The sequence below is a fragment of the Polypterus senegalus genome, chromosome 9 (assembly GCF_016835505.1).
Source record: "Polypterus senegalus isolate Bchr_013 chromosome 9, ASM1683550v1, whole genome shotgun sequence".
Classification (NCBI taxonomy): Eukaryota; Metazoa; Chordata; class Cladistia; order Polypteriformes; family Polypteridae; genus Polypterus; species Polypterus senegalus.
Window position 1 is genome coordinate 124215900 of NC_053162.1, and position 15373 is coordinate 124231272.

The window sequence follows — 15373 nt, forward strand, 5'->3', positions numbered from 1 at the left end:
TATATATATATATATATATATATATATTCTTCATTAAACATCATGATTTACAACAATATTCATGTTCATATTAGAATAAACTACAACAAGTATTCCACTTTGATGGTTATATTAGGATTAGAGTAAGTGCCATGGAAAAACATGAACCCCAAACAGGTAGTTTGAATGAATAGAAAATGTGTAAATCTATTTCAGTGTGATTAACTCTATTTTAATATTTGACTCTTCTCAATGGAGCCACTAAGAGAATTACAAATATATCGCAAAAATAAGTTATACATTCCTCCACCCATTTATTCAACCTGATAAGCTGAAGAGCATGATTTCAGGGAGATGGAGCCTATCCCAACATTACTGTACTGAAGGCAAGAATGAACTCAGGACATAATGGTAAATCCTCACAGCGCACAGTAACATATCCACAATTTCATGCAGATCCAGTTTGGAGTCAACAGATAACCTAAGCAGCATATGTTTTAGATGTGGTGAGCCCTAAATACCCACAGACAAATCCACTCAGACACGTGGTCAGGATTTAAACTCAGCTTCTTAAGAGCTGTGAGACAGCAGGACAAGCTAAGTTGCCACTGTGCTGCATACAACTGAAAATGTAAAATACTAAAATAAAACACCCTGTACAGTACATTTTCATCTATATGCACACAAATATATTGTAAGTGTATATATTAGAAATTTGTACCATTCTGTTTATAGATTGGTAATTTGTTAATAGATGAGGTACAATGAAGTCAGTAAACAAGATGACTAAATTGCCTTAACATCTCCCTAATATATGAATAAGAATCGAACTTATAGTACCTACTTCAATAAGAGACACTCAGCTCAGATAGAGTATATTAGCTGTTTAATTTAATTTAATTTGTAATGCCACTGTTAAATTTAAATTTTAGTTTGAATATATCAAGGGCACATGGATTGTGCTTACCTTTAGTAGACATCCATCTTTTTGAATCTCAATATAATTTCACACATTAAGATATTTGTAGAACATTTATAGTACATTACAGTGAAGCATTTAAGAAAGAAATGTTTAAATCAGATCTTCAGATTTATTCTATGCATTACATTTCATCTGAAATGCAATTTTTAGAAAATCACATGCGGCGAATAACAGTCTGAATTCATTTATAAAGCTCCACTTAATTAGTTATTTCTTTGTTAATGTTCCCTGCATATTCATCTACCTCACCCTTTGTTTGGGGAATGATTCATCAGGACTGATCATTAAACTTCTGCATTAAAATAGATGTTTTTTAATTTAAAAAAAAAAGCAGAAAAGATAAAAGACTGCCCACAAAATGCAGGCTTTTTAAATTGTATATTGCCAAGGTTCTCAGCTGGAAAAAGATTTGAACTGCTGTTGTACTTGTGACATTTAATTGTGGTGTAGTATTCTACTATTCCCATGTATTCTATTATACACTGGCTAAGTGATGCAGCACTTAACATCATGTTTATCAATTTGCTGAATTGTTTGTTACATTATTTGAAATCAGTGCTTGTCTTTTCCTTCTTAATTTACTTTCTAAGTAAAAGGAAATCCAAAGGCTTCTCTTTCAATCCAATTGCTCAGATAAATTTGCAGCTGTGGTGGGTCATTTTATATGCTATGTTTGTTTGGAAATTATTTAACCCTTGCAATAAGAATGTGTTATCTTTTTTTAAGAACAATTAACACTATTTTGATTCAAATATACCATGATAATTGTTGATCATGTACTTTCTGATGGTATTTTAACTTTTGTGTTTTAACTAGTTTAAACCACCAATTTTTAGTAGCTTCCATTTTGATTGATGTTACTTTACACTTCAAAAAATACTTTATAATTAAAAAAATGAAAATACAGCCATGAAGTAAACAAAAACTGGTTAGAAACTGATTTAAATATCAGTACAATAATGTACAGAACAGAAGAGATTTCACTTTCCCTGCATTTTTTGTTTGATAAAGCTATTATATTAGAGTGGAAGCACTAAAAAAAGGAGCCTGCAATCATTATTCCATCTATCTTTCTACTCTAGCTATCTAGTCTAGAATTTTTTCATATTTTATTAATTTGTTTGTTTGTTTTTGTTTATATTTAAATGCAAATATATTATGTTCTGTATTATGTTATGTTTTACCTTCAAATTCTTGTTAACAGCAAAAGCAAACAAACGGAGAGAGTATTTAAATATAAGTTTATGAAAGTTTTGATGTTAAATTTAATTTTCATAACAAGATTGTTGTCATTTAGTACTAAATGATATTTTTGTGTGTTTGTAATATTTTATTATAAACCTATTGGAACTGTTGATGGTAAACAAGGAGATACACCACTTGGTCATTGCTCTGTTTTGGCTTTCTGTTTTTAACAATGGAAGTTTAAGATTAAGCTATGCTTGCTTTAACTGAAGTTATTAATTGATGCAACCCCCATATACCTTTTAAACTAATAGCTTTCATAATCCAATTTGAAGCAATTGCTTGATTGAGGCATATTAAGTTTATTGAAAGTTTGTGGACATTGTAAAAGAATACTGAGTGGACAGTACAAATGTTTAGCGTTTACCTGATCTTCTAGGTAATTTGATTGTACTGACAACTTCTCAGGGAATTTTATGCACAGCCCTGTGAGTTTGAAGTAAACCAGTGAGAAGCTGTAGTGAAAATGAGCTTTCCACTGTCTGCTTGTGGTTAAAGTTGGTTAAATAAAAAGTCGCTTTACTAAAGCTTAAATCTTTAGCTAGAGGTGTAGCATTTGAATGTAAGTCTTGGATTCCTTCTTGCTCCTAAAGGTCCTATACTGTATATTGGAGTAAAATATGGAGTGTCCATATTGTCTTTTTGGCCTCTTTTACACCAGTCATTAGCAAGTGTTTTCAATGATCTGTTCATGATCATATTTGCACTCTAAAAACAGAAGTCAATGTACTTATGAACATATCCTGATGGGATCACTCAGACCATATATTAATATTTGTGATCAGAAAGACATAATGACTCCATTCAGTACAAGTGAAAATAAAAGTCCATTTTTGTTCCAAACACAACCACCGTGTAAATGGCAGCTTATCTTGATTTTGTGCAGTGGGAGATGCCATCAGACCACTAGACAGACATGATGTTGAGACTGGGACAGATTTTAATGCTAGGGTTTAATGTAGTCCAGCAAAATAAAAGTTGGATACAACAGAGAAACAAAATGCATGTTAATGCCAGAGGTTAAAGAAGCCATAGAGTCTTGCTGATATTGAATCAATACCCATAATAAAATCTAACTTAAAGCTGTTAACCTCTAACTTTTATTCAGAATATATCGTTCATGGTTTCAAATGGGAGAAAATTTACTTCACTGTAACAATTTCCTAATCTAATTGGGGCCATGGCTAAAAAAGTAAATCATGGCTGGATTACTTTTTTGTGCATGTGTGTTGCCAAAGCATGCTGGTTTTTGCTTTTCAAATTAATTGGAAAAGACCAGGACTGAAGTTTTATCTTTCTTAGTATCCCTTCATTCCCTCTCTCTGCCCTCTCTTTCAGTTTCTCTCCTTCTCTCTCTCCAGAGTCTGATGTCATAATTTTTGTACAGGTGGTACCATGTCCAAAGAAAAGTAGACAACCTGAAAGACAGCATTGGGTCAAAACTTAAATGGGCACTTGAGTTAACTGTGGAGGATCTATGAAAGTTCTTCTATAGATTGGTTTCATTGAACGATGAACATTATGAAACTTAATGAAAGAGTCTGGCATCAATGAATCGCTCCTCATGGGTTTTAAACTTGTTTCTACTAAAGGTCTTCAAAAGTTTCCGTTGAAATCGAGATGGTATTGTCACAGGTGAAGACTCGGGACTGAAATGTCAAAACAAATGTGAAGCAGTGAAGGCCAAAAGGAATACAAATCAGCTGTTCAAAGACTTTGAGAAAAACTCAGTGTCTTAAAGTGTCTTAAACGTTCTGTATTCTCATCTTTTTGCCAAAACAATACCTGTTGTCTGCATTTATTGGAATGTGCTTTTAACTCACAGACTTGAGTCTTATAATAATAATATTATTTTTATATATTTATTTTTTAAAATGATTATTGTCTGCATGTTCAGAGATTGCTTATTTACTGTAAAGATTCTGCTGACTGCCCATTGCACCAGTAATCATTCCACTATGAGAATGCTAGCCAATCTTTTTGTTGCAATGGGATGGTTGGGGTTTTATTAAAAATACTGGGAATAGGACTAATTTTAATGGGCATCTGTGTGCAAATACTGTGTAAAATCTTTCATTTTGCAGGGAAGTTTGTTTGTTGTACCCAAACAGGGCCTTTCTTGTTAAATGCCTCTAGGCGTTTGCCTACTTTTGGCCATCAATTGGCACTGCAATTTTAGATGTGCCCAGGTTCAGCATGGACATGCCATGTGGTGTCCAATCTATAAGTCTGGTCGGCAATGATGAATTTGAAAGTAAAGTCTGCAGTCTAGACATCTGTCATAGACTTAATGGTTAATCAATTAACAACCATTATGAATTTTGCTTTGTACAGTCAATCTTGCTGTATGATTGTCACATTTGCAGTAACCAGCTACTGCTATTAATGTATCTGGACTGCCTGAAAGCTCTACAAAGCATGCATATCCCTCTTTTTTATGTAATGGTTGGACTGAAAAATAAAGAGAAACGGTGCATCTCTTGATGTATGAAATTATATTGGTTGTTATCCATTGAATGTGTAATAATTTCTTTCTTTTGAGATTGTTTCGTGGGGGAGAGTTCCTATACAGTTTACTATTCAAGCCTTCATTATAAATGAAACAATAGAATTACTTCAGAAAACATTATAATGAATGTACATATTTTCAGAAAACAGTATCTGTTAGTATTTACCTTGAGGTATTTTTTTTTTAAATTTTGCTTTCAAATTTTAAGCAAAACAAGAAAGAATGTCACCTTTATTGGATGAGGAATCCAAATTTAAAAGACAAACAAAGCAACTTAATCCTAAATTGTGCAGCCACACATGGCCGGTTTCAAATCTGCTGTCAATGATTCTCGGTTAGGCTTCATCTTCACACAATCCCTGGTTGGATGGATGGATGAGTGGATATTTATATTTTTTATTCCATTAAATCATAAATTAAAAATGAAGGATATTTCCACTGGCTTTATCCACCAAGGACTGTGATTTCCTCCCATGTACCTAAGATGTGTGGCTTTAGTCACTTAGTGATTTTAATCTGGTCTGTGTGAATGAGTTTATCTTATGATGAACTAGTGTCCTGTCTATGTTTAGTTTCTGCCATTCACTCAAAGCTTTCTTGAAACACTGTGTTAGATGAAGCATGATAAGAAATGGTAGAAAAGAAATGCCCTTATGGTTTTCTGAAAAACAAATTTCAGAGTTAATTAATATTATAAAAGTAATAGTTATAAATACAGATCACTGAAATGGTGTAATATTATTTCAAGTGCTAGAAAAAGATAACTTTAATAACTGATCAACTCCGATCTTTTTCATTTTGGGTCTGTAGGTGTTAAAATTAGGCACACTAATCCATCCAGAGGGAATTTGCAGAAATCAGCTGTTTGGCTAAATTTGCAAACGTTGCACATTCACTGCCAGTAAATCTGTGTGTCAACATTGCTTTCTTTATATTGCTTCATTCAGGCTAAAATTGTCTTCTTACAGTGTGCTATAAATAGTGATACATGATTATTAAGTAGGTGATACTTTTTTAAATGTACACATTACTCCAACGATATTGATTTTTCCTTTCCTTTTACACAGACTTAAAACATTAGGCGCATTTTATAGGAAAACATTTATTTTGCTTTTAACAACAGTTTTAATATTATATCACATAAACACATTAGATTAACAGTTTTGCTTAAATAGCTTTCAGCTTGCAAAAAGAAAATCATTAATCTTTTTAATTTTATAATGTAGTGCATCAAGTGAATGTGCAAACTTAGACAAAGCATGAAGAAGCTCCTTTTTGCGGACTGACTAGAACAGAAATGAATCACACAAAGTGCAAATGCAGTAGATGAAAGGAAATAGACAAAAAAAAAAAAAAAAACAGTTATATTACTTGTTTTCCCTGTAACCTGATGGGAAAAAAATTGTTACAGTGGCATCCCAAAATATAAATGATAGGGAGCTGGGAAATTAACAACCATCATCTTAAATGAAAAGTTATAATACTGAGCAGTGCCGTAGCAGTTTTTTGTATATCATATGCTAATAATAAGACTCATTATGGTCACGAATTTGGCTGTCGACAGGTGGCATTAACTATTCTTTGCCTCTCTTTCAGATTTCTCAGGCGTGCTTGATGGCTGACAATAAGGTCAATGTGAGAATTTGGAAACCAGCCTCTTTCACCATCACTCACTCGGGTGCCCTCAGTCCAGCCTGTAGTGACAGAACAGAGAATAGTTTAGCCAGCCAAGCTAAAAACTAGCACATCTCCATTTCCAGGCTTAGTGTGCTTACCATCAGAGGTCTGCTGGTGGACAAGGAGGAGGTCTGCTTTCTCCAAAGATAGTTCATCTGGCTGCTGGGCAACATATGCTCGTATACACTGGACCTGCTTACAATCTATAAGATAACAACCTTTATTTAAGAAGGTCATTCTGTTAAGTGAAAAGAGTACAATTTATTTACTAGAAATGTGAATATAAGGGGTTTTAGTAAAAGTAACAACCATGGTGGAAGCACTAGGAAATAACAGAAAACATTGAAATGCAGTTTTGCTACTAATAGTTCCATCTCTTTTCCCACACCTCAATTAAAAATGACCTCACCTGCCTTTGTTGTGTGTTGGAAGTTCAGTTTAAGCAAATGTCTGACTAGAACATGTTGTTTTAACAACATGCAGTGACTGAATTTCTTCTAAGTGAAAAAATGTTTATGGCTGATATACACTAATGACTAAAAGATATTCAATGTCTTAAAGATATTATCTTTTATATTATATTATTATTTAGAAGCTTTCATGTTTTGTTGTTATACAACCATGAATCACAATGGATTTAATTTGTCTTTTTTGGTATTTATCAACGGAAAAGACAATTTAACATCAAAGTAAAAAATCTCTGCAGAGTGATCAGAAGTCAAGCAAAATGACACCTTTAATTAACTAACTAAAAAGATTACAATATGCAAGCTTTCAAGGCAACTCAGCCCGCTTCTTCATGATTATATCTTGCCTGAAGAAGGGAACTGAGCTGCCTCAAAAGCTTGCATATTTTAATCTTTTTAGTTAGCCAATAAAAGGTGTCATTTTGCTTCACTTGTCATTGCATCCATAATGGCTAACATGATACAACACCCTACTACTGCAAAGTGATCTAAATTACTTATAAATATAAAATAAACGATTACCCCCTTTAGTATGACACACCTATATCATCACTAATGCAGACAATTGTTTTTAGAATTTGCATAATTAATTTAAAGGAGATTATCTGTCTCTAGTCAAGGGGTTTAGGCTTATTTAAAATATAAATGCAGCTGGTGTCTGGTAAATCCAAATTGTTGTAAGTCAGTGTTGTGGTCTAACCTAGACAATTAAGTCAAAAGAACACTGCAAGCAACTCTGTGAAAAGCAAAAGTCATGGGATGGATGTAACAAAATATCCGAGATGCTAAATATCTATTAGAGTTCAGTAAAATCAGTCATGAAGAAATGGAATGAGAACGGCAAAGCAGGCCAACCACAGAAACTGTGAGATCACACAAGAAGAAGACTAAGGGAAGCCATCAAGAGTTCGGTGATAATTCTGAAGGAATTACAAGCTACAGTGGATAAAATTGGAAAGACTGCATTCAACTGTTGCTCAGGTGCCTCACCAGTCACAGCTTTATGGAAGAGTGGCAGAGAGAAAGCATATGGTAACACTTGAAATTTTGGATAGAATTTCTAAGGCACATGAAAGACAGTGAAGTCAGCTGGAAGAAGGTTCTACATTCTAATGGAACCTAAATTGAGCTTGTTGACCATGAAACCAAACACCATGTTTGAACACTGCACATTTGCAAAAACACACCATTCCCATCATAAAGTGTGGTGGTGGCACAATCATGCTGTAAGGATACTTACAGTATTTGCAATAGGCCTTGGTTTGTCAGGGTAGAGGGAAAAAGGAATGCAGTAAAATACAGGATAGTGGGAAGCAGTCTTCAATAAATATACATCTTCTGAGAAGATGGCTTAAAAACAAAGTTCATGTTCTGCTGTGACCAAGGCAGAGTCCAGATTGTATTATTAGTATACTTATTACCTTTGGGACAACCCTATGAATGAAAAATCTTTCCCTGTATGTTCATTCATTTTTGCCAATGTGTTAATTGCAAATACATCTGTGATGAGCTGGAGCCTATTACAATGGCATTAGGCAGGAATAAAATTTTCTCCCACTTCACAGCATGCATGTTAGGCTACATGGCAATGCTAAACTAGTCCATTATGTGTGGGTGCAAGTGTTTCACATTTGTTGAGCACTGGCTCTGGCCTTCTCACTGACATTGTTGGGACTAGCATGGCGTTTCAGTGATTCTGTAGTGAACAAATTGTGTTTAGACGGCATGTGCATTATTTCAGAGGCACAAAGGTTTGAAAAGAGATGTATCAATGTGAAGCTTAAAAATAAATATAAAGTGAGTATGAATAATTCTCGTGTGAATATCAAATTTGAGCAATCAGTAGTGTGGCAGTTTGTTGCTGTCTCAATTCATATTGGGGTGCCTTCAAAGTGTAGTTGAAATTGTCTAAGTTTTCCTGGCTTTAATTTTCAAGAGTAACACATTTAGTATCTAAGTAGATTGTATGTGTATGTATTAGTGTGGCCCGTAATAGATAGTGGTCTTATTCAGAGTAGAATACCTGTTGTTTTCTGAAGCAAACTTACCATTACAGCCAAAATAATCGATCTTGGGAGGAGGAGGTGAGAGGGCAGAGATCCAGCGAAATTTTTCGCTTCTGTTGAGGCAATAATGTATGATTTCAATTTATTAGTTCAACTAGAAAGCTAGAAAACTATTCATGTGAACTACCAGAGCACAAGTTATGCATTATTACATGGCATGATATAATAAGGCTGAATTTCTGAAAAAATTATTTTTAGGATTACATAATTAATTTTTAGGATGTAGTATAATTTTCAGAAAATTTACACATCGCATTTAACATATACAGTGTTCATTTTGACTGCAAAGTTTCCAGATATGTCATCCAGCTTATTTTGAAACTCAGTTTGAGTATCTCCTTACACTATATTAATGGGTAATTACAGATTAATACAACTCCTATTATAAAGTGCTGGTTACTGGTGTATATTTTGTGCAACTGAGCACACGTTTCATGATTAAACTAAAATAATTCTTAAGCATTTACAGCTAAAGAAGAATACTATATAACAAGTATTTCAAGACTAACTTACTGCTTTTCAGTGCGAAAAACAAAAGAGGCCTTGCCCCCCTCGCTGGTCTGAAATAAGTGAAGCTGGAAAAGGTTCTTCTGTAATGAGTGAAGTTTCATCTGGCAGTTCTCCACCCGTAGCTTTCTTGCTGAGTTGTGCTCAAACACTGAGAAGCGACCACCTCTGCCGAGAGAGGATAGAAGTATATCAAAGTGTCCTGATATTTGTCCCAAACAAGTCTACATATTGTGTTCAAAATAATTACTTTTGAACGCTTTGCCTGGTGCTCCTTGATTCACCACTATGAGAAAATCCCAAAATTTTATATGCCGTTCGACTCATATTGATGCCTGGTTATACAAGACATTAAGCTTCTTGGGGTTTTCCCTATGTTTGGCCCTGTAGGCCCAAAAAACTTAAGCTGTTGACATTTTTTGGGCAAGAATTATACCCTTATGATAAAAAGTAAACCTATAGGTGTCTTCAGTAATAATGATCAGAAGAACTTGAAGTTGTACATGCCGCATCAACTGACCTCTAGGTTCACCTCTAATGGAATACGAGGGGTCAAAATGACTCATTTTCACAAAACTTCGATTTATTAATATAGGCATGTGGAGTGTCTTTTTAAAGCTATTTCCGGGTTGCTGATCATGGATATGTTAATACTTCTGACATTTCATTCATTTACTGATGGTCCTGGCACTCTAACAGCCACTCCTAAAAATTAAAAAATAACACATTTCAGACATAAGCATGTGGGATACTTTTTTATTCAGTATTTCAAGGTTGGTGAATACAAATATTATATTATTTTTTATTTCAGATCCTTTGCTATCAATCTAGCTCTCTATGGACTTCTGTCAGAGGGTGAAAAATGTCAAATTTCCGTAACTATCAAGAACATTTTGACTTTAAAACTTATGAAGTAAATCATTACATTGTGTATAAATGCCCCAAATTAGGGTGGCCTTTGGTAGTTCAGACTTTTTTCATTAAACACATCTGTAAAATACCTGTAAAATCCTGTAGTTCTGATTAGAAACACTGAGAAAGACAGCAATAGTGAATATTTTATGGTCTTAAAAAATACTGAAAGAATGCAGGCTGACAATACTTTCTTTGCCAATTAAACAGTTAAATCCATTATAAGTACCTCAGTAATTCCTACATGATTAGTATTGTTAGACTGTCCCAGTTGCCTTTTTGTTAAATGCATGAAATTTATACTGTACTTTCTACCGTTTTTTGTTTTGCCCATCGTTATCATACTGTGCTGTGTATTCTGGTTTTCACCCAAGTCCCAGAGACATGCAGGTTAGGCTGGCTAGCAACTTTAAATTAAATTGGAGTGAATGAGTGTGGGTTTGTATGCCAATGTGACCTACAACAGACTGACATCCCAGAACTGGTTTCTGACTTGCACCTTTGTGACAATGTGGGTCAGCTCCACGCTCGCTCTTCCATTTTGGGAGCCTCTTGAACCTGACATCATCGATAGTCATGAACGGGATGAGCCTGGCTAGATGAGGACAAACACACACAACAGTTTTTTTTTTTTTCTGAGCGGCAGACCTACTGTACTACAACTTTATGTAAAACTTCATTTTCATTGCAAATTGAAAAAGTCAAACTGAGTGTGTACATTATATTATGTGTACATTATTTGGTAAAATACTTTAGAAAGATGATCACTCTAGGTTTGCTGCTGGACAACACATTCAATTAATGAAGATGGCATATTTCTGTTTACAATTTATCAAATCAGAAATACCAAACTAGGTAGTTTCCATTTTATCAAATGCTAGAAAATGAATTTTTATTTAGAAGTAGGTTATTTGTTGTTGATTTTGTTGGTCATATTTTCCTTTCATTTGTTTCCAAGCATAGGAAGCACTGCTGCCTCATGGATCCAGCATTCAGGCTTTCTTTCTCACGGGTTTGTATTTGTAGCTGCATGTTTTCCTTGTGTTTCTATGACTTTCCTTGTGTTTTCAGGTATTCTGACTTTCTTTTGATTCCAAAGATGTTCATGTTAGTTGTAGGTAAGAGAGTGATTTAATCTGACCTTCCCAGGGACAGCAGATTAATGTAGTGTGGGGTGTGTGATCACTAAGTTAATTAACTACCATTTTTACTTTTGACAATGTTGTTAATTAATTAAAACAATCAACAAGATGAAGTAGGGTGAGTGAGTGCTCACTGTTTCAGTTTCTGGCAAAGACACAAGAAATGTAAGGAGATCTGTATAATTTATGAATCAAGTCCCTAACTCAGAGAAAGTCTACATTAACACTTTTATGTTCTGTCTTGGAGTTCATCCATCCATCCATTTTCTAACCCACTGAATCCGAATACAGGGTCACGGGGGTCTGCTGGAGCCAATCCCAGCCAACACAGGGCACAAGGCAGGAACCAATCCTGAGCAGGGTACCAACCCACCGCAGGACACACACAAACACACCCACACACCAAGCACACACTAGGGCCAATTTAGAATCACCAATCCACCTAACCTGCATGTCTTTGGATTGAGGGAGGAAACCGGAGTGCCCGGAGGAAACCCACACAGACACGGGGAGTACATGCAAACTCCACACAGGGAGGACCCGGGAAGCGAACCCGGGTCTCCTAAATGCGAGGCAGCAGCGCTACCACTGCGCCACCGTGCCGCCCAGTCTTGGGGTTCAGTCATGGCCGAATAACCCAGACATGATTGTTGAAATAAATAAAATAAACAATTTATTTATAAAATAAGGATAATAGAAGATTGATATAGGCAAATATTCACATTTTTATATCTTTGCAATTCCTGATGGTGATTGGCAGGTGACCCTGCCTCTTGGAGGATCACACACAAAACACATGGAACATAACCAAGGCATACACAAAATGAAAACCCACCACATTTGGAATACAGTAGTTCAGAAGAGACTACAGTTTATAGAAGACTCTGTTGCAAAGGATGGTGCTAAACATTGGCTTGACTCTGGGTGTGTGTGTGTGCATGTTTATTCACTTAAAATTAATAGAGATCAAGGAGTCTGAGGTGTGAGCTTTCCTCACCAGAATTAATGATCTGGATGAAGATGATGAGTTTGTGTGGTTTGGCAAATGAGATGCACATTTCTAAAGTACATATAAAATACTGGCTGGAGTGATATGCTTTCTGCACTGTTGAATGCCCCTGGATCATCATGAAGACATCTGAAAAAATATGCAGCAAAGTATACAAAAAAATAAACAACACCAATCATAATAGCGATCAGTCAGCTGCTGTTGTAAGGCAAACAAACATAAGGTTGCTATCAGCAAGGGACTAATAACACCTTTGGTCTAACTCCTGTTAGGGAAGGTATTCCATTTTTTTCCAATCCAACTCAGATTACCCTTTGGAACAGAAGAGATTGCTTTAACCTATGTTGTGACCACTAAGGTTTCTGCTTCGGATCGCAAAGATTATGGCCAGGTTAAGCAATGAGCCGATAGAGGGATGCAGTCAGCTAGGGTGGGGTTGATGTTTTTAAAGGAAGGATTAAGGCTCTTGCCATTGGCTTCTTGGTTACAGAATAGTCCATCCTCTTGGTTGACCACTGGTGCAATATTCTGTGTATCAGTGTTGCTCATCCTTAATTTGGGTTTTATTTTTCAGAAATTGGGTCTACAACTCATTCCTTCATGGTACATTCTTGCTATGTTACAAGGTCCGGTATCGATCTTCTTATTATCTTATCAGATCATTTTATCATATAAGGCACAACGATGAAGCCCTGTCTTCATAGCTGAGACTTTTTAGCTGGCAAAGAGAGTGTCTGGAAGCAGCTTTCCAAGTCAGGACCTGGGTTCCAGCTTGGCTAGATGTATAATACTAGTCTGTTCTACATACATCAGGCTAACTGGCAACTCTCAAAAATCCCTGCATGGGTGTGTGCGTGAGTGTGCCCAATACGACCCAGAAATGGAGTAAAAATCATTTAAATGTGTAAGCCACATTGAATCACCTCTTTCTCTGTGAGCTGTAAAAATGTAATTGTTAATTGAAATAGGACATGTATGTTATACTAATTGGTGACTCAACTGGTGAGAAATAAATACATTAGGATATAATTGCTCTATGAGACACTTGAACCTTGTTTTGCTTTGGATCCACTGCTGCTGGAATTGACCTGTCATAATCCTTTAGAGGAATACTCAGCCCAAAAATAATTTTACTTATCCTATTTAGTTTGTATTGGTGACATCTTTCCTGTTCAATTTGAAGGCCACCTTTCCAGGAAATAACTGTTAATAATATTTGAGTAAAAATGCACACATTTTACATGTTTTGACCATACAAATGAAAGTGAATTGGATTGAATACAAATGGATGTGAATTAGGCAACACAAGATAGGCAAGAATTATTTCTTTGGACATGTTTCATGTTTTTGCCATTGTAAAAATATTCAGTATGTAATTCATCCACAAAAACTTTTTCTTCCACCATAAAAAATTTCTCCACAAAAAAACATTTCTTGGCCACCACTACAAACTATATGGAATAAGTAATATTTTAAAAAATGTATCATTTTTGGATGGAGTGTTTTACAAACTTGATGGGCTTTTGTAGGGCTGTCACTTTTCTTTACTTTATTTTTCTTGATTACACTTGTAATGCATTGCAGTTAATTCTTTTATTTTAAAATAATTAAATCTAAAAAGTAAATCAAATGCTTTGTCTATTGCTAACTGTGTAGATTTCAAGACAGGTGAGAAGAGTATCAGAATATGATTTAAGCAAAGAGTGTATCTGAAGACATAAACTGGCATATAATTAAAAATGGGAACACCTTGAAATCCCCCAGTATGAGTTGGCAAGTGTGGCTGGGGGAAAGGACATATAGGTCTCACGACTGTTGCCACAAGCTTCGGATAAGCGGTGGAAAATTAATGAATGATAGATAGATAGATAGATAGATAGATAGATAGATAGATAGATAGATAGATAGATAGATAGATAGATAGATAGATAAGAACTTTATTTATCCCGAGGGAAATTCTTTTGTCATATACATGCTCGATGCCAACAAGAGGAATAAAGATAAGGTAATAAAGAGTTAAGAAGATCAGTAGTACTAGTGCAAACAGAATAACTAAATAAACAGAGTGAATGAATGAAATGAAAGCTTAATGAAAGCAGAATGAATGAAAGCTTAACAAAGAGATAAGACTGCGAAATATACATTAGAATAAAAGAATATTGGCAGGTAAGTCCTTACTCTTTATGGTGTGATAGCAGCAGGACATCATTAAAGAGGTGGAGGTATACACTTTTCTTGCTAATTCGACCATTTCCTTCTTCCAAAAGATGAGTGACCTCACCTTCCTTCTGTAACCAACGAGCTTGTGAGACCAAAGGAAATATCTGCAAGGGAAGCACATGAGAGAAACCTTCAACACGCTACTCAGGAGGCATCATACATAAACATGAATTAAGACAGACAGTGGACAAGGCAATAAATGTAATTGAACAGTAGGAAAGCAAACATCAAAGGAAACAAATAGACAGACACTTACTCTGCACTGGAAGTCCACCCTTCTGCTAAGAGACACAAGGTTTTCAATACTGCGCATTTGCCTGATACTCTCATTGCTCTGCTGAATAAGCTAAGAAAAAGTAAATGAAAAATGAATTGAAATGAATGCAAAATCATAAAGACAGTAAAATCTTTTCTCTTACCTTTTTTTAACAATAAGCAGATCATTTTACCTTTCCATGTACATAAAGAGTTTTTTCTTCCTATTGATTAGCATACAAAATGTAATAATTTTAAAATGTTAATTAAAATTTCACATTTAATCATTCATCTTATTATCAAACCTAAATCAGAAAGCATTTTCATTCACCAGCCAAACCTACATATTTTTAGATGGGAAAAGACCATGTCGAAAACCCACAGAGACACAAGGAGCATAGAA

General features: G+C 35.0%; 2 protein-coding genes across 8 annotated transcripts in view; one reads left to right on the forward strand and one right to left on the reverse strand.

The window, feature by feature from the left end:
- Positions 1-15373, forward strand: part of fam131bb (family with sequence similarity 131 member Bb) — a 97348-nt gene that overhangs the window by 44324 nt on the left and 37651 nt on the right. For 4 of the 7 annotated variants that reach the window (XM_039763737.1, XM_039763740.1, XM_039763738.1 and 1 more), the window contains one exon: positions 3568-3653. The exons of 1 other annotated variant lie outside the window; for it this stretch is intronic. The gene's annotated coding sequence lies outside the window, so the exon portion shown is untranslated. Of the gene's footprint in view, positions 1-3544; positions 3654-3798; positions 4703-15373 lie in introns of those variants that run through there. 2 more of the 7 variants (XM_039763735.1, XM_039763733.1) reach the window with 2 other exon arrangements.
- Positions 4787-15373, reverse strand: part of LOC120535717 — a 108287-nt gene continuing 97700 nt past the window's right edge. The window contains exons 11-16 of the mRNA XM_039763731.1: positions 14972-15061; positions 14674-14819; positions 9439-9600; positions 8908-8978; positions 6491-6595; positions 4787-6409 (exon numbers count right to left, since the gene is read on the reverse strand). Of these exons, the coding sequence (XP_039619665.1) occupies positions 6258-6409; positions 6491-6595; positions 8908-8978; positions 9439-9600; positions 14674-14819; positions 14972-15061 (726 nt within the window). The 3' untranslated portion in view covers positions 4787-6257. The remainder of the gene's footprint in view (positions 6410-6490; positions 6596-8907; positions 8979-9438; positions 9601-14673; positions 14820-14971; positions 15062-15373) is intronic.